The sequence below is a fragment of the Sceloporus occidentalis genome, unplaced genomic scaffold (genome assembly GCF_023333645.1).
Source record: "Sceloporus occidentalis isolate IW3139 unplaced genomic scaffold, rSceOcc1.0.p SCAF_216, whole genome shotgun sequence".
NCBI classification, from domain to species: domain Eukaryota; kingdom Metazoa; phylum Chordata; class Lepidosauria; order Squamata; family Phrynosomatidae; genus Sceloporus; species Sceloporus occidentalis.
Window position 1 is genome coordinate 1,005,462 of NW_028317196.1, and position 15,666 is coordinate 1,021,127.

Consider the following 15,666-nt stretch of genomic DNA (forward strand, 5'->3'; position numbering starts at 1 on the left):
TATCAAGACCGCGGGGATGTTAAAATCAACAGTGATTGGAGGGTATGCCAGAACTTTTTTAATTTAAAATATCTATAATCATAAAGATGCTGAAAACAGGAAGTTAACATGGATGATCCCATGTGATACACATAAGGGGGGTTTCTAATAAATAATGTAACTTGTTTAATCGATACATTTCATTATGTGGGTTTATTTTGTGTACAGAGCTGATAATGTAATATTCAGGACATTTACAGACCAGGACTAAGCTATATTCAATGTTGGAATGCCATACAACGGGGTAAACAGGACATAGCAAACAGCGGATCCGTACAAATTTCGATTTTAACTAAATTTACCAATTTCTTAAATACTTACGAATGTCCGAAAACGAGGAGGGACTCAAACGAAACGAATGAAAACGAGCTCAGAATTTTCATATGAATTTTCTTGAGTTTTTTTCTCTTCCGGCTTCTCCATGAACCTGGCCTCTCGGTGAACTTCCACAAAAGGACGGAGCCTACACACCCTCTGCTCTGATTGGAGGAATGGGGGGGGGTTGTTCCTGTGGTTCTGCCCTTTTACAGAAGTGTACTGAGAGAGCAGAACAATGAAGATTGATTCATGGAGAAAGATGGGTACAGAAACGCTTCTCTTTCTCCATGAATCTTCATTATTCTGGCCTCCCCGTGAACAAAAACGAAAGGGCGGAGCCTCTGGGTATACCCTCTCCACCATTCCTCCAATCAATAGAGCATCAAAGAGCGTGAGTGAGAGTGTGGGAGAGCATGAGTGAGAGTTGAGAGAGTGAATGGAAAAAGCCCTCCCAATCGTCCGTCTGAACTGAAAGGGCAGGAAACAAAATTTGTTTTCCGAAACCAAATGGACCAAAAACAAAAGGAAAAAAATAGTGAGAATCATTTCTGGTCCATTTGCACAAGTCTAACAAAAGGGGCACCATTTCACAACTTGAAAAGGAACAAAAGAAGAGGAGGGCTCCGCTCAAAGGAGCTCACAATCTATAATATGTTGATCCAACGCAATCCGACAGTCCGGGCGCAGGCTCATCCAGACTCAGCTTTTATGACAAGGAACAAGGGGATCGTTTACTGTTAACGGGAGCGTAGATCCCGGCAGTTCACGCTGTGACATTTATTTCCTGCTCCGAAATGTAAAATAATTCCCTCTGATTAATGGAACATGACGGCTTTGCTGAAGTGAGACTGCTTCACTTCCATTCTAAATGAGTCAGTAAAAGGACGAGCTCTGTGGTGGGTCGTGACGCGCGAATCAGCTCATTAACATGCGCTAAGGCGCTGACGGGTTGTAATAATCTGCAAACCCTTTCAGCCTTCGGTAATAAATGCCGTGAACGATGCTTCGCCTCCGTCTCGTACTCCACATAAAACCATCCTAATGCCTCCGCGTCGAAATCTATTTTGATTTCCCTTTTCTCTGCCGCTCTGTTCCGATGGGTAATTTGTGGTTCATGACCCTAACGATGGAGATATTAACTGTACGTGAAAGAGACGGAATACGGAAGTAAAAGAGCGCGTACAGAAGAGGCGGTCTCTCTATTTCAGAGTTATTGGACTACTTTCACTTCTATTCATCCAGAAGGTCTGAGTTTTAGTGCATGACTTAAATTCTAGTTAAATTGTAACAGGTTTAGAACCCTGAGAAGCCCGACTGACTTTTTATCCTCTCTGCATCTCTTCTCATCAGATCCTACTAGTCCTAAAGGCACCAATAAAGCCATTGATGGATCCTTTTTAAGCTTCTTTTGAAATAATTCACAATGAAATAATAAAATTATTTGGATTATAAATAAATAAATAAGGTGACGTTTTGGCCATAATGACCTTCATCGGGGCATCAGCTGAATTCTTTTAGTAGCCTTCCATGTCGCTTGGACTGAGTTGCCCCGACTCTCAGGCAGTCACATGCCCCCAGCTTATTTTAGGCATAAAATGGCATTCTAAAGGCTCCGTGCTTCTGTATTAAAAGCCAAAGCTCTCACGAGACAGAACGGAGCTCATGCGCGTTCCCAAATTAATCTACAGTAAACAGCCATTCAGTGTTATGTTACTTATAGTCATTCTGGAAGGGGGTAAAAATAGATAACAATTCAGGATATGCCGGACTCTGTAGCTGGAATAAGGTCACCACAAACATTTTTGAAATTGGAAATAGGTATTTAGTTAGCGGTTTTAGATAAAATTACCAACTTTAAATGAAAAAAAAAAGAGATTATTTTGTATGACATGCGAAACGGGGAATTTTAATTTCCTCTGCTTTAAATTGTTTTTACAACAGCCGCATTTGGAGCATAAGCTGGGGCTATCCTTTACTGAGTATTCAAAGTATTTTTCTACTTTACTGAGAGGGTGGGAGATTGGTGGAACAGCCTCCCACCAGAGGTGGTAGAGGGTAATACAGTGAGGGTATTAAACATGCATGGGATAGACATACGGCTCCTGAATTTAGGACGAGACCAACGACTGATTAAGGTCTGAGTCTTTACAGCAGGAGAAACGGGCGACTAGACGGGGGCCGGATGGGGCCGATCTGCCGGCAGGGTCTGGCTTTCTGTTATATATATAGATGTAGTGTTGGCAGATCACTGATCTCGCAGTAAATGCATGCAGCAGCTTGAAACCTAATCTTTAAAGGAGAAATGCGTGCGCAGAATTCTCGCATCCTCGGCTTCTTCGTGTACGGAAAATGTATCCGGTTATAAAATCTTTTCTCATTTTATTGATAACAAAATTGATCTTTAACCAGCTTTCTGAGGTTTAAGGAAATGTTTTCATGTAAATATAACTCTGCAAAAATACCATGACAGTTTCCCCTTCAAAAAAGTTGCTTAATAAGTAAAAATCAAGAGAAAAAAAAAAGTTTTGTATGTTTTTCTGCCAAGTCACCAAACGTTTAAAAGAACAAAAAAACAAAACAACATGGAATTCCGCCATAGGACAGAGCGGCGTCGTTCTGTCATTAAGTAGACCATCGTCCTTTAATGTTTGCCACGAATACCCGAGGCTTCCCCAGGACTGACGGGCTGTAGACGCGTCCCACGGAATGACTTCCATCCGGGGGGGGGCAGAACGGACAGGAACACATGGTGGAAAATAATAATCCTTTATTTATTAAGTCGCCGTTAATTGAAAAAGTTACATGTCCTCGTCCTTAAAATAAAACACAAGAAGCTAATAACTCGTTCCAGCAGCGCAAGGAGACACACGACATGGTTACAAAAACACTTCAAAAATACCCCAAAACTGCACTTGGAGACTGTAGTTTTTTTTCACCTTTTTGAAGATGTTTTAAAGGTATTTTTAAGAACTTAATTTCCATATTATTTATTTATTATATTATTTATATTTATTTGAAAGATAAATCTAACTCCCCCTTTGGGTTTTCAGACTCCCGTTTGTGATTTCATTTCCTACTCATGTGTGTTTTGCGGGGATTCTTGGTCTTTTCCACCCACATTTTCTGATAATATAAGATTCATAGATTTACGTTAGTAATTTTATAACTGACACCCGAAGTCTGGGAAGGAGGTTTGAGTACATGCGCTAAACGTTACAAATAATAATAATAATAATATAAATAATATTTTTATTATTAATAATATTAATAATAACAATAATAATAATATTAATAATAATAGATTAATTACAGTTAATGTTTTTCGGTGATATTGAATGCCCCCCCCCCCCCCGAGTGACACTGGATTCCCGTCTCGAATGCTATTTGTGAAATGTGCTTCAGCGTCCAATTATTTATAACCAAGATTGTGTCGGTTTTGGCTATAAACGGACTTTCAAGCATGAATTTCACCTTAAGAGACGTTCTGTACTTACCACCGAGATGAATGTTTGGGAATCGCAGATCAGATCAAAAGGGGGGGGTTGTTTATCTATTAATAGGGAACCCACAATTGTCTAGATGTTCATTTATTGGGTGTATTGATTTTTAGTAAATAAATAATGATTTTTATCCAAAGTCATAGATGATCCTTTCACTGGGAAATATTAGAAAATAATAATAATATATATAAGGAATGATTTAGTGATGGGATTCGTGCATCTCTGCCACTAAGGAGAATGAACATTGTTTATAAACAAATCAAGACGCATTAACTTTGGGGTCATTCAATTTTTGGGGGGCTCTTGATTTCAAAAGCACCCCGACAAAGACGTTCTCTGTATGGGATCTATAGGGTTCTTGGATATCGAAGTCCTGATACATCGTGGGGCTTCTCTTCTTCTCCGTCGGAAATGACAAGGGCAGAAGCGTATTTAATTTATTCATTTAACGACCTTCCGAAGATCTCTTGGATCGTCTGTATGAAGCTTTTCATCTGTTTTACAAACTATAATTCCCTTAACCCTCAGCCAGCCAGAAGTCAGCAGGTTCTCTCCCAGAATCGCCTCTGTACCAGCTGACATTCCCTTCCTTTGAGTTCTAGAAAGAGCGTCACGTGCGGGTTATCAGTCGCTGTCGGTTGCGGGTTGTTGCACGTTCCATGTCATTAGTGCGGCGTCCTCCAGATGTGAAGCCGTTTGCGAGGGATGCCAATCCGACTAAGAATTCCACATATTTAGGAATTGCGTAACCTCCGGTATTTATGACCTTTTCGGATTTAATCCTCTAAATGACGGCCACCCGTATCAGTAACATCCCAACTGCTACAATAACAATCTTCTTTTTTTTATTTTGTGAACAGAATTTTTATTTTATTTTCAAGAGGGTTATTTTATCGTTTCTGGTGCATTCAAGTAATTTTTGGATCCAACTAAGTTCTAATACGACATCGACGTGTCCGACCCATTGATGCTCCAGAGCTTTAAGATTTCTCTAGAAAACATAATCACACAAAATACGCAGCGTGAAGGTCCCTGACGGTCATCAATACTATAGAGAAATAGGGGTCAGGGATCTCGGCTGGTTCCAAAGGGGTCATTTTAATTTAAATAGTTAGAACTGAAAAGTACATCGCAATACAAGATTAATTACAATAAAAAAAGAATTTCAACGAATAACTGAGATTTACTTTCATTTTACTTTATCTAAGATCTAAGTTATGGATTATTTTACTGTCGAAAGCTCAGAATCAAAGTTTTGAACATTCGCGTGAATATCTTTGGGTGGAAAGTTACAAGTTCGCCGTTATTGTTTTTGCTCGTTTTCCACTAGCCTACAAAATTCTCCCCCCCCCCCCCCCACAACATCTAAGTAACCAACTGCAAAACGCAGATCACGCCAAGGACCTATCAAGTGGTTCTCTCTCCTCTGGGCTCCCATGTTCCCCTGCCGGGGCCAAGTGCTCCACTTCCTTAAGTTCCCTGTGGTATTTAGCCATAATTGCAGCGTAAGCACAGCCGTAGACGGCCGCAGCCAACATCATTAGACACACAATTCCACAAACAACTCCAGTGATGACGACGGTGGCTATGGCATGTCGCAGGCTGACCGGCCGAGCTTTGGCTTTCGGTTCACACTCTGGGAGGATGCTGCCATCCGCGTGGTCCCCGTGAAACCCGTGTCGGCTGTTGCTTCGGTGCTCAACGCTGCGGTGATGGGTGTTGGTCATCAGAGATGGAGAAGATGCAGGTGGACAACCCTTGAAGATATCGAGAGGAAGCGTCAGAAGGTCTTTTCCTCTCTGGTTCTTGGGGCTGTTGCAAATCAGCTCGTCAATCGTTCCGCCTGAGAGCAGAAGACCAAATAATGTCAAAATAACTATTATTTTTTTACAAAAACTCTACCAGCCCATGCAAACATTATATTTGTTATGAATTGTATGGTAAATAGAGCATTTTTGAGGTTAAACTTCTGCATTTTGTCTAATATCTAAAAAAACTCAACAAATTGGATAAAGTACTACTTAACGTAGAGATGTGGACAATAACCATTTATCTGGCAGGCGACGCAGATATTATAAGCACCCAGGCTCTTTCCCACCTTGCCGAACTTTATATGCTGAACGTCTGGACATAAAAAATTAATTTTCATGGAGCTTTTTTCTTATTTATGGGCAGATTCAACACAGAAAATACAAACTGCTCCTGCCAAATGCCTTTTGGCAGAACCTCTCAGGCCTCTCGCTACAATTTGTGGTGTTAACAAAGAAAAATACTCCTGTAGACTGAATTAATGGAACCACAGAACTCTTTGCTTAGAAACTAACGAAAAGAATGAAAATATAAGATTGGAAGGCCTTTTTTCCAACTGGGTCCTACAGAGCAGGGGGCTCCCAACTGGGTCCTACAGAGCAGGGGACGCCCAACGGGGTCCTACAGAGCAGGGGGCGCCCAATGGGGTCCTACAGAGCAGGGGACGCCCAACAGGGTGCTACAGAGCAGGGGACGCCCAACTGGGTCCTACAGAACAGGGGACACCCAACTGGGTCCTACAGAGCAGGGGACGCCCAACAGGGTCCTACAGAGCAGGGGACGCCCAACGGGGTACCATGCAGCGGGTAACTAGGCAGATGTTTGTTAAGCCCGGCCGGGTATTAGAATTAATTAAGTTGGGGATAGGTTCAAATTTTTCTAAGAACCTAAGGCCCTCCATCACTAATAGACAGACAGAAATACATACAAATCAGAAATATGAAATAAGTAACAATATGGCTCTATCCCAGAAACAAAATATGAAGGCCCTGACCTTCCACTGCATGCTGCCGCTGACCGGTTGATAGACCTTACAAGTTCTGGACCTGGTATTTGGTTGGTTTCTTCATACCCCAGTTTATCCTGAATATAAGCGGGGTTTTTTTTTCTGGAGGGGAGTCAAATACCGGTACATAAAATATAACTTTTAATGTACTTCAATGTTACGCAGCTGTGCTCCCAGTATCAGGAGAGCACTCAGCTACATGGGAAGTCCGGCGCTGTTCCCAGGGCAGCCATCACCGCACTTTCCTTAAAACCTTCCTATTAATAAGATGTTTTGTATCGCACATTTCCATAATGCTCCTGTCAGACTCCTGATTATAATCTGGAACATGGTTTAGACGCTGCGCAGAGACAGTTATTTGACAAAAGACATTAGCTTTTTGCCGTTTGTGCATAATGTAAAAAACAGGGAGAACTGAAGTCGTATTGGAACCAAGTCCTCGTATTCCAAGCTACATAAACAGGCGATGGAGGTCTTGTCGTTAATGTTGGGCCTTCGTGTATTATTTGTGTAGATTTGGTTTCAAAACACTCTACAGTTTTTGTGCACGGTGTTCTCTTTTCTTTTTTATTTCTAACCCCAGATCTCTCCTCGATAAACACATCTCCCGTGTCTACACGCCGTGCGTAAACCTCTCACAAATGATATAAAATGGAACAGCCCCCGGTTACCCAACGAAAATGAAAAAAGCTATAATTAGCCTAAAAGACTCCATTGGGTTCCTTCAAGAAGACCATTCTTGAGCTGATAAATTATCTAGACGTTAGTGAATGTTCATCCGGCCAGCACCGGCAAGAGGTGGTCTCTGCTACCGGAAATCCAATATTTAAACCATAGAATTATTACTTTCCAAAAAAGACACCAATTTAGAAATAAACTTTTGGGAATTGAGGTCAGATAACCCCTCGCACTCTCTAAAAATTGAGGTTTAGAAATTTGTAAAATAATCCAATATGGCGGACTCACCTCAAAAACTCAATCAATGAGTCAGCTGAATATATTTCCATATTTTCATTTTAGGTAGTAATAAATTGTAACTTGCCTGACGTCTGCCATTTTATGGAACTCCACCCCTTTACTAGGAAACACCCCCACTGTGGACATTCCTACACCGGGATTGGTTGGATCACTATTAATGTTATTAAAACTACTTGGATCTATCAAAATAAATACATTTCCTTTTAATTTACAGATTAATTATAGGAAAAAAATAAGGTTTTTTAAGATGTCTATAACAACATTTCCTGAAGATATTTCTTAATTATTTAGTCATTTTTTTTTATTTTATGAATTAATAGTAAACTTGCTTGGAGTTTCTGGAATCGGATGAATTTGTAGATTTATATCCCAGTAAAGGATAATTTTTGTGGTAAAAATTTTTTTTGTCATTTTTACCAACTAGCCAGAAGTGGAAAATAGGAAATATTAGCCGGTGTTGTATGTTTATTGAAGATTACGTGCTTTATATCTCATCATACAAACATCTGGTATCATTTATTCTTTTATTGAGAAACATGATTATTTCTTAATAAAATGGAGGTCCAAATCCAATTTTCATAGCATTTAATTTCTCTCTTTCTCATTTCTTTGGGAAAAATGCCACGAAAAAGAAGGAGTTATAACACATTAATGTTTTAACAGGGACCGGGAATTAATAGAAGAAATTCAATCTTACAGAGGGAGAATTATTTTTCCAAAAAATGTAATTAAATGTTTTGGCCGATGAGCTGTGAAAATGGGATGTTTGGAAAACTGACTACTGTTTCTTGTACAGATCATGCGCAATTACAAGCAAAACGAAGGGACTTGGAGTTTAATTACTTTTTCATTGTTAAAGTGATCAATTATCATTCACAATGGCCAGTTGTTTTTGGGGTGTGGTTAGGGGCGGGGCTGGGCGGGGCTATTTGTTTAACTGGGCGGGGCATTTAGAGGAACAATAATGGGGTTTATTTGCCCCGTTTAATTTAAAAAGCCGTTTCCTGCTGTTTCTACACACATTATCGGGGCTTTTAGGGCTGTAGAACCTTGCGATACCCTCATACCCAGCAAACACTCTGACCTCCTAGAAAAGAGGGGCATCAGGGGAGGAAAGGGGGGCCAACAGAGGAGGAGAGAGGGGCATCAGAGGAGGAGAGAGGGGCATCAGGGGAGGAGAGAGGGGCATCAGGGGAGGAGAGAGTGGGACATCAGGGGAGACATTGGGGGAGGAAAGGGGTGCTCAGGGGAGGAAAGAGGGGCATCAGGGGAGGAGAGAGGGGACAGGGGGATCAACAAACTTCACAGGGACCATCACCTGTTAACCAGTGATGTAGAAAGACATTTCCTATTAAAACTTCAACTCTAATAATCGTTCTCACTTTTGAAGGTTATATCATGGTAAAGTTTTCCAATCTTTCTGTTTTGTTAATAAAATGACATGTGTCATTTTAATAAAATACGGACTTCCTAATCACCGAGCTTAATAAGAGTTAAGAGAACCCGAAATGATATCGTGGACGGGCTCAACGTGCAAAGGCTTCGGTATGACTGACAGGCTAAATAAATACTTTCAAATTCTATTATCCGTATTTAGAGATTCCATCCAATTTTGTGGAATGCTGATTATATCAAGTTGAATATTTGACAAGAATTTTTGAAACGGACTCTTAGTTTCTTTTAACCCCCTGGGTTCCTCTCGTGTTTTCACATCCTTCTTACCACGTGAATTATATGAAGGTCTAGGGACACGGGTTCCTTGTGTGTTTTCTAACCCATCTAGCCACACGTGAACGGAACTATGTGAACTATCTAAAGCCATTTGTATATAATCCATACGGTTTTGGGGTTATATACTTCATTAGCCCCTTCCAAGGCTAAATTGTAGACCCCCCATAAGCCACCAAGACTACAGGCTACTACTTGGCTCTACTGACCTTTATATAAAAAGTTTTCCAGCCAGAATTTTAGACCCATCGTATGACAATTGCACTGCCAAGGATTGTCTCTAATGAGGAAGACTTTCAGACTTGTAAAGGACTCCAAGAGCGACTTGTCCATCCTTTGTAGCCGGTTGTGTTTCACTCCAAGGAACGTGAGGTTCCGTATATTATTTCCTAGAGATTCGGGCAAACCAAAGATTCTGTTGGACGAGAGGTCCAGCTCCTTCAGGTCAAGGAGTGAAATGAACACTTGGTTCTCGAGATAGTGGATGAAGTTATTGGAGAGATTCAAGATCTGTAGAGACCTCAGCAAGTGGAACGCGTGGGGCGACACCAGTGATACGGAGTTGTTGGACAAGTCTAGAATTTTGAGTCCAGGAACACTTGCGAACGACGTGTGGTTGATAATCCGAATCTGGTTACCCTGCATGTAGAGTATTTGCGTTTGCGGGGGGAAGTGATTCGGGATTTCCAGAAGCCCTCGATAGCTGCAGTCCACCGTCTTCGCGGGGGTCAGGCACTTGCAAACGTCTGGGCATCCCCGGGCCACGTGTAAAAGCCACATGAAACTCGACAAGAATATCACTCCACCTATAAGAAATACTCAGGTTAGACGGAGCTCTTAGAATCAATTTATAATAAACATACATTTTCTGCACATGGAATTTCGCCCCGGTTTGGCCCGTTATAAATTCTTCGCAGCTGAAGAGCACATATGATATTAATCATTTCTAGATATCTGTAAGAATTTAGCATTTTCCTGCCAGAAACTAAATATGTGCAAATACTAATATGAATCTGGTACAGTTCTTTGTAACAATTCTGCTCTATCAACTATTCTGGAAATGGTTGAGCAGAGGGGTTCCAATGCTCAAAATCCATGATAATTGGCCTTGTTTTATTAAGCGTTGGGCCATCTTTAATGAGGGGCAAAAGGGGCAGATGGTAAGTATCAAGCTGTACCCGGTAGTTACTGGAATCCACTTTACAGCGGAACTCCTCGCCCAACGAGTTACTCTCTATAAGGTTCTCCAACATGTTACCCGCCTCTTTGGAACAATGTATCCCGTTTGTTGTTGCGCCTGAAGCTACAGATATTGATCCCGTTCCTTAACATTCTAAAATCAGAAGATGGTTTCTAATACTTTAATCTGCCCCAGTAGGGGGTTGTTATGCTTCATGTGTGTCACTGAACACACACACACAAACACGCACTCGCTTTGACTGATCGCGTTGAGTGACTGAATAACATAACTTTGACCTGGATCACACACTGAGCGGCTCCAAGCTGCGGCTGAAGTCTTTTCCAAATCTACGCTTCCCTTCCCAGCAGAGCAAAGTGCAAGTAAATCTTTGCTTTCCGTCTGTTTATGTTTGCGTAAGGAATAGCGCTGGTTTTCATGTTCACGTCTATGGCATAAAGGACATATATCATGGCCATTGGGTCACCGAGGGAGCGCACTTTTACACACTTACTGTACTGCTTTACGGGGTTTGTGACGTGGGCTTTTGGGGATATGAAACCGGAACACATAAGTTAATTAATAACTCCCTAACTCTTTAACTCTATAACTCCTAAGTAATTAATTGAGTCATTAAATCATTTGATTTGCCATCTGGGTTTCCCCAAATTGTTCTGTTATCCACTACTTGTTGCGTCCTGTTTTTGCAGCGCTGCGGAATATGACGGCGCTATATATATATATAAATCGATAAATAATATTAATGCTGCCTGCTGGGGGCGCTGTGCACTCCGAGGGTTATGAAAGCCAAGCGTCATCATGACACATTGTGACTACTTGACAGATGCACCGAGGATCCTCCAACATTCATGTATAATAACTGCGTTTGGTCGCCTGCATATTGGAGGCAGCAGAGATAATCCCCCCGCTTTGATATATTTATTTATTTATTAGTCAGTCCGGAATAAATGCTCTTTTTTAATTAAGATGACAAATACTAGTGATCATTATACATCTGAATACAAGACACACACCTTTCACGACATAACCCCGTGGCAGTGAATCAAATCGCGCTCAGTAATTATTTTATTCTACTAGAAATTTTACTGGAAATTTTTTATTATTATTATTTTTAATTTTGGCATTAAAATGTTGATTTATATTAGAAAATACTCAAAATACTCAAAAGTTTATTTCTTAGGAGGATAAATGTAACAACAAAAGTCCATAATCTAAAACTAGAGGGTTAGAGGTTTAGATGAAATACTTTACTGAGAGGGTGGTAGATAAGTGGAACAGCCTCCCAGCAGAAGCAGTAGAGGGTAATACAGTGAGGGTATTAACCATGCATGGGATAGACATACGGCTCCTGAACAGACGACTGATTATGGTTCGAGTCTTCACAGCAGAAGAAAGGAGCGACTAGATGGGGCTGATCTACTGGTAAATTCTTTTTTTTTTTTCCCATAAAAAATTGAATAACATTGAAAGAAAAGAGCAAAGTCACATCAGCAAGTTGGGACATTTTTCTGTTTGTTGAGGAATTTGTCAGAGCCGGTTTGTTCTTCCTGAACGACTTCCCTTTATCTGAAATACTTGAACTTGTCCTTTAGCTGCTGTTAAAACATTTGTCACGTGCAACTGTTACAATGATAAATGAGGTCATAGAATAACAAAGTGACATTTAATCCGCCACGACATGACCTATCCTCAAAGTCGATGGCTGTGATTTTAATACCTTTGACTTTGGTAAAATGATCTTTTTGTTAAAATGGATTTTATTTCCTTTCTCATAAAAAAAAAATATTTAATTATCTGGTTATATATATAAAAAAAATGAAAAAACACAAAACTAGAACTCTTTTCTAATGTCTCTTTCCGACACAGACTTTTAACATTTGTAATTCTAAATATTGATTTGTGAAGAATATAAAAAAAGCATTTTTAAAATATATTATTATTATTATTATTTATATTATATTCACAAAAAAATAAATAAATTAAAATATTATATTATATCCATAACATGCGATCTTTCGATCTGCACCAGTTCAGCAGTAGATATAGCTAAAAATATAGAATCAATATAAATTAAATATGGGTAATTTGCTATTATTAATCTAATTGTTGTCATGCTGATTTACAGTGACTTTAATGTGAATTAATTTATTTTTTTTCTTTTTCCCCCCAAAGTTCTATATTTTTTGTGAATGTATGTGTTTGGGCGAGTGCATACATGTGATGTGTGTGAGTTTGTGTTTTTGTGGTTATCCGTGCACACGCACACACGCACACGCTTACACTATTCATGAGTTTTATACGTTCAGTTACTGGAGTCTCTGGGGAGAAAATTCTTCTGAATTTCACAAGAAACTCCAGGAAATTGAGTGTTGACAATGTTAGCATTCCTTTAAATATAAATGTATATTTTTCTCACCTCTCATGGCTGCCCTCTGTCTGTCGGGTTGCAAATTTTTCTGCAACATTAAAAAAAAAGGAAAGAAAAAAAGAAAAGCGCTGACCGTCTCCCGACTTCTTGTCAATCCATCTTTGCTTTTGACCTTTAGAAAGGCTTCGTCTCGCTGAGCGTAAACTTCGACTGTTGCGAACGACCCATCACAGACACAACTGGTTATTTTTGTGTTTCCAAAGATTATGTGCCAACCCTTACGGCTCCTTCCATACCCCGCCGGGGAGAGAGAGAGAGAAAGAGAGAGAGAGTCTTGTCTGCTCAATCAACAGGCCGTGGAGGGGATATCTGTCACCTCGCCCGAGACAGCTGTAACTTGCAAATCCCGTCCTCCAGAGCTAACCCCTTTCTCGTGTTTAATCTGCCAGAAATCCAGGTCACACACACGCTCACACACATACACGCTCACACATACACGCACATACACACACTCATACACACACTCATACACACACTCATACACACATACACACACTCATACACCGACACGCAAAAAGCTGCCTTTTAATCCCGTGCTGCTTTAGAATCCCTTTCAATCGTTGGATCAGGTGTCTCTCGACGTCGGTCGGGGTGCGATCGGACGCAATGCTTAAAGCTTTGTATGTGGCAAGGACAGCGATTTGCATGAGGTTCGTGCTGCTTCCACGACACGCTCGCCTGCTCTGCCAGGACCTATTATTTGGCCGCGTCGGGAGGTCCCTCTCATTGAGCTGACATGACGTTGATATGTTCCAACACAAGGGCCGCTCTCCTCTTCTAAAGGGGATCAGACAATTTTTCCGAGCCCCGTGTCGTAGATAAATATAGCCGGCCACTTGTGTTTACTACAAACGCATACTTACCAGAGATACCTCAAATTACTCCGCACTCGAGCGCTCCTCGGATCTGCTTTAAAGGGTGCCTCATGTGACGATGACCACCGGCAGTGAACGGGTTACTCTGTCCATGACCGATGCCCCTCTGTATATAGGATACGGTGGGGGGGGGGGGGCGATATGGCCGGATGTAACAAATCGAGGTGATAAACAGGCTTTGTGTAATTTTAATGTTAATCCATAGAAGGCAGCGCCTGGATTACTCAGAAAATACAAAATCTGCCTTCTGGCTCATGTTTTAAAAGATGAAATATATTTTTTAATGATATTTTTACTAAAAATAGTTACATTATGCTGGTTATTTATGCTAAAAAGCCAAATTCCATTCAAAAGAGTTACAACTTTGGGCCCTCATCAGTGCCACCTCTCGAGAAGGAGGCGAATAATAAATTGATGGATGTTATAATCAGGCTGTTGGCGTTCCTCGGGGGTTGGTCCCTCAGGACAGCATGTAAGCAGGGGCACTGCAGGATAAATCACAGGTTAATATTAAAATCCAGCTTTTGATCCCTGTTATCTCCTCCGTCATTTATTCACCTGTATGCTGTGCAGAAGTCATAGGGACCCCCAACATTTTCTATGTTATTCTTCATTTACACACACACCCCTTTTATAAAGATCCCATAAATTTGGTGAAATTTACAAAAAATATACCCAATTTCACCTTATTTAAGAGTGTTTTGAGCAGTCGATCAGTATTGACAGGTTATCTTTTTGCACCTTTTAGTTTCGCCGCTAAAGAACTTTCAGCCGCAGAGTAATTTATTACAGTCCGTGCCTTTCACAGAAGGGTTAAAGGGTTCGATAAGAGAGTAAATTATGATTAATCCCGCGCTGCCAGGACTCGTATCTTAATAAAACCTCCATTCTGACGCAGCGGGCAGAATCTGAATGGAATCTTTCTTTTCCTTAATCCCCTTCGGTTGCAAATGCATTATTTTTAGCATCGAACAAATTGAAAGATGTTCACGGGACAAGGTCATACTAAGTTAAACCACATGTGCCTCTCCCGGCAATAACGGAAGACTTGTTTCCAACATCATGCTGAGCACCACGAAAAAAAATAGGTGAAATTCCGGGTCAGATTTTAAGTGTGAAAGGTGTGATTTAAAGAGTTACAGTGTAGCCTTTTCTGATTCTGAAATATTTTTATTAAAACAAAATCTTATAGAATAAGCTAAAGATAAATGTCTACTGGAAGGGTTTTATTTATTTACGGAGGAGACAATAATTTCTGCTGGCATAACAAAAAAGAATATAAATAATTATACAAAATATAACAAAAAATATTAAAATATCATTTAATATGTAATCCAATAGCTGATTAAAAAGAACCATTGTTACCATGAAACTAAGCAGCATTATTAACTTAGAATTCATCCTGAACAAAAGTCCTAGGTCAGAAATATATAAATATTAAATATTGTTTAAAAAGCACTTAATTATTAGCCAAATTGGAACGCCCGCAGTATGCGCAGTAAACGTGTTCCATGTGTATCGATAGCAGCCAATTTATTTGGGCCGATTTACAGTTTTTCCCGGACGTCCCATGCAGACTGTGTGTACAGGTGTATTATATTCATTATTTTCTTTCTTTTAATTGTTTTATTTGGCAGATTCCAAAAAAAAATAAATCCTAATTATTTCAAAATAATGACATCAAGAAAAGTGAATTTTCCCAGAGAAAGAAAAAATAAAATGAAATTATGGTACTTTTTTTTTTTTTAGGTACAAAGGAAATACTTTAAGGGTTATTTTTTATAAAA

The 15,666-nt window shown here is 40.1% G+C and overlaps 2 protein-coding genes across 2 annotated transcripts in view; one reads left to right on the top strand and one right to left on the bottom strand.

Annotated features, from left to right (window-relative positions):
- The window catches only part of LOC149277366 (voltage-dependent calcium channel subunit alpha-2/delta-3-like), a 199,320-nt gene that overhangs the window by 145,893 nt on the left and 37,761 nt on the right, over window positions 1–15,666 (top strand). The gene's annotated exons all lie outside the window — the stretch shown is intronic.
- On the bottom strand, window positions 5,249–10,158 carry LOC149277367 (leucine-rich repeat and transmembrane domain-containing protein 1-like). Its single transcript, XM_089503016.1, has 2 exons — window positions 9,588–10,158; window positions 5,249–5,700 (listed from the first exon to the last, which is right to left on the bottom strand). Exons 1-2 carry the CDS (start codon window positions 10,156–10,158, stop codon window positions 5,249–5,251), a joined length of 1,023 nt encoding a protein of 340 aa, XP_089359142.1.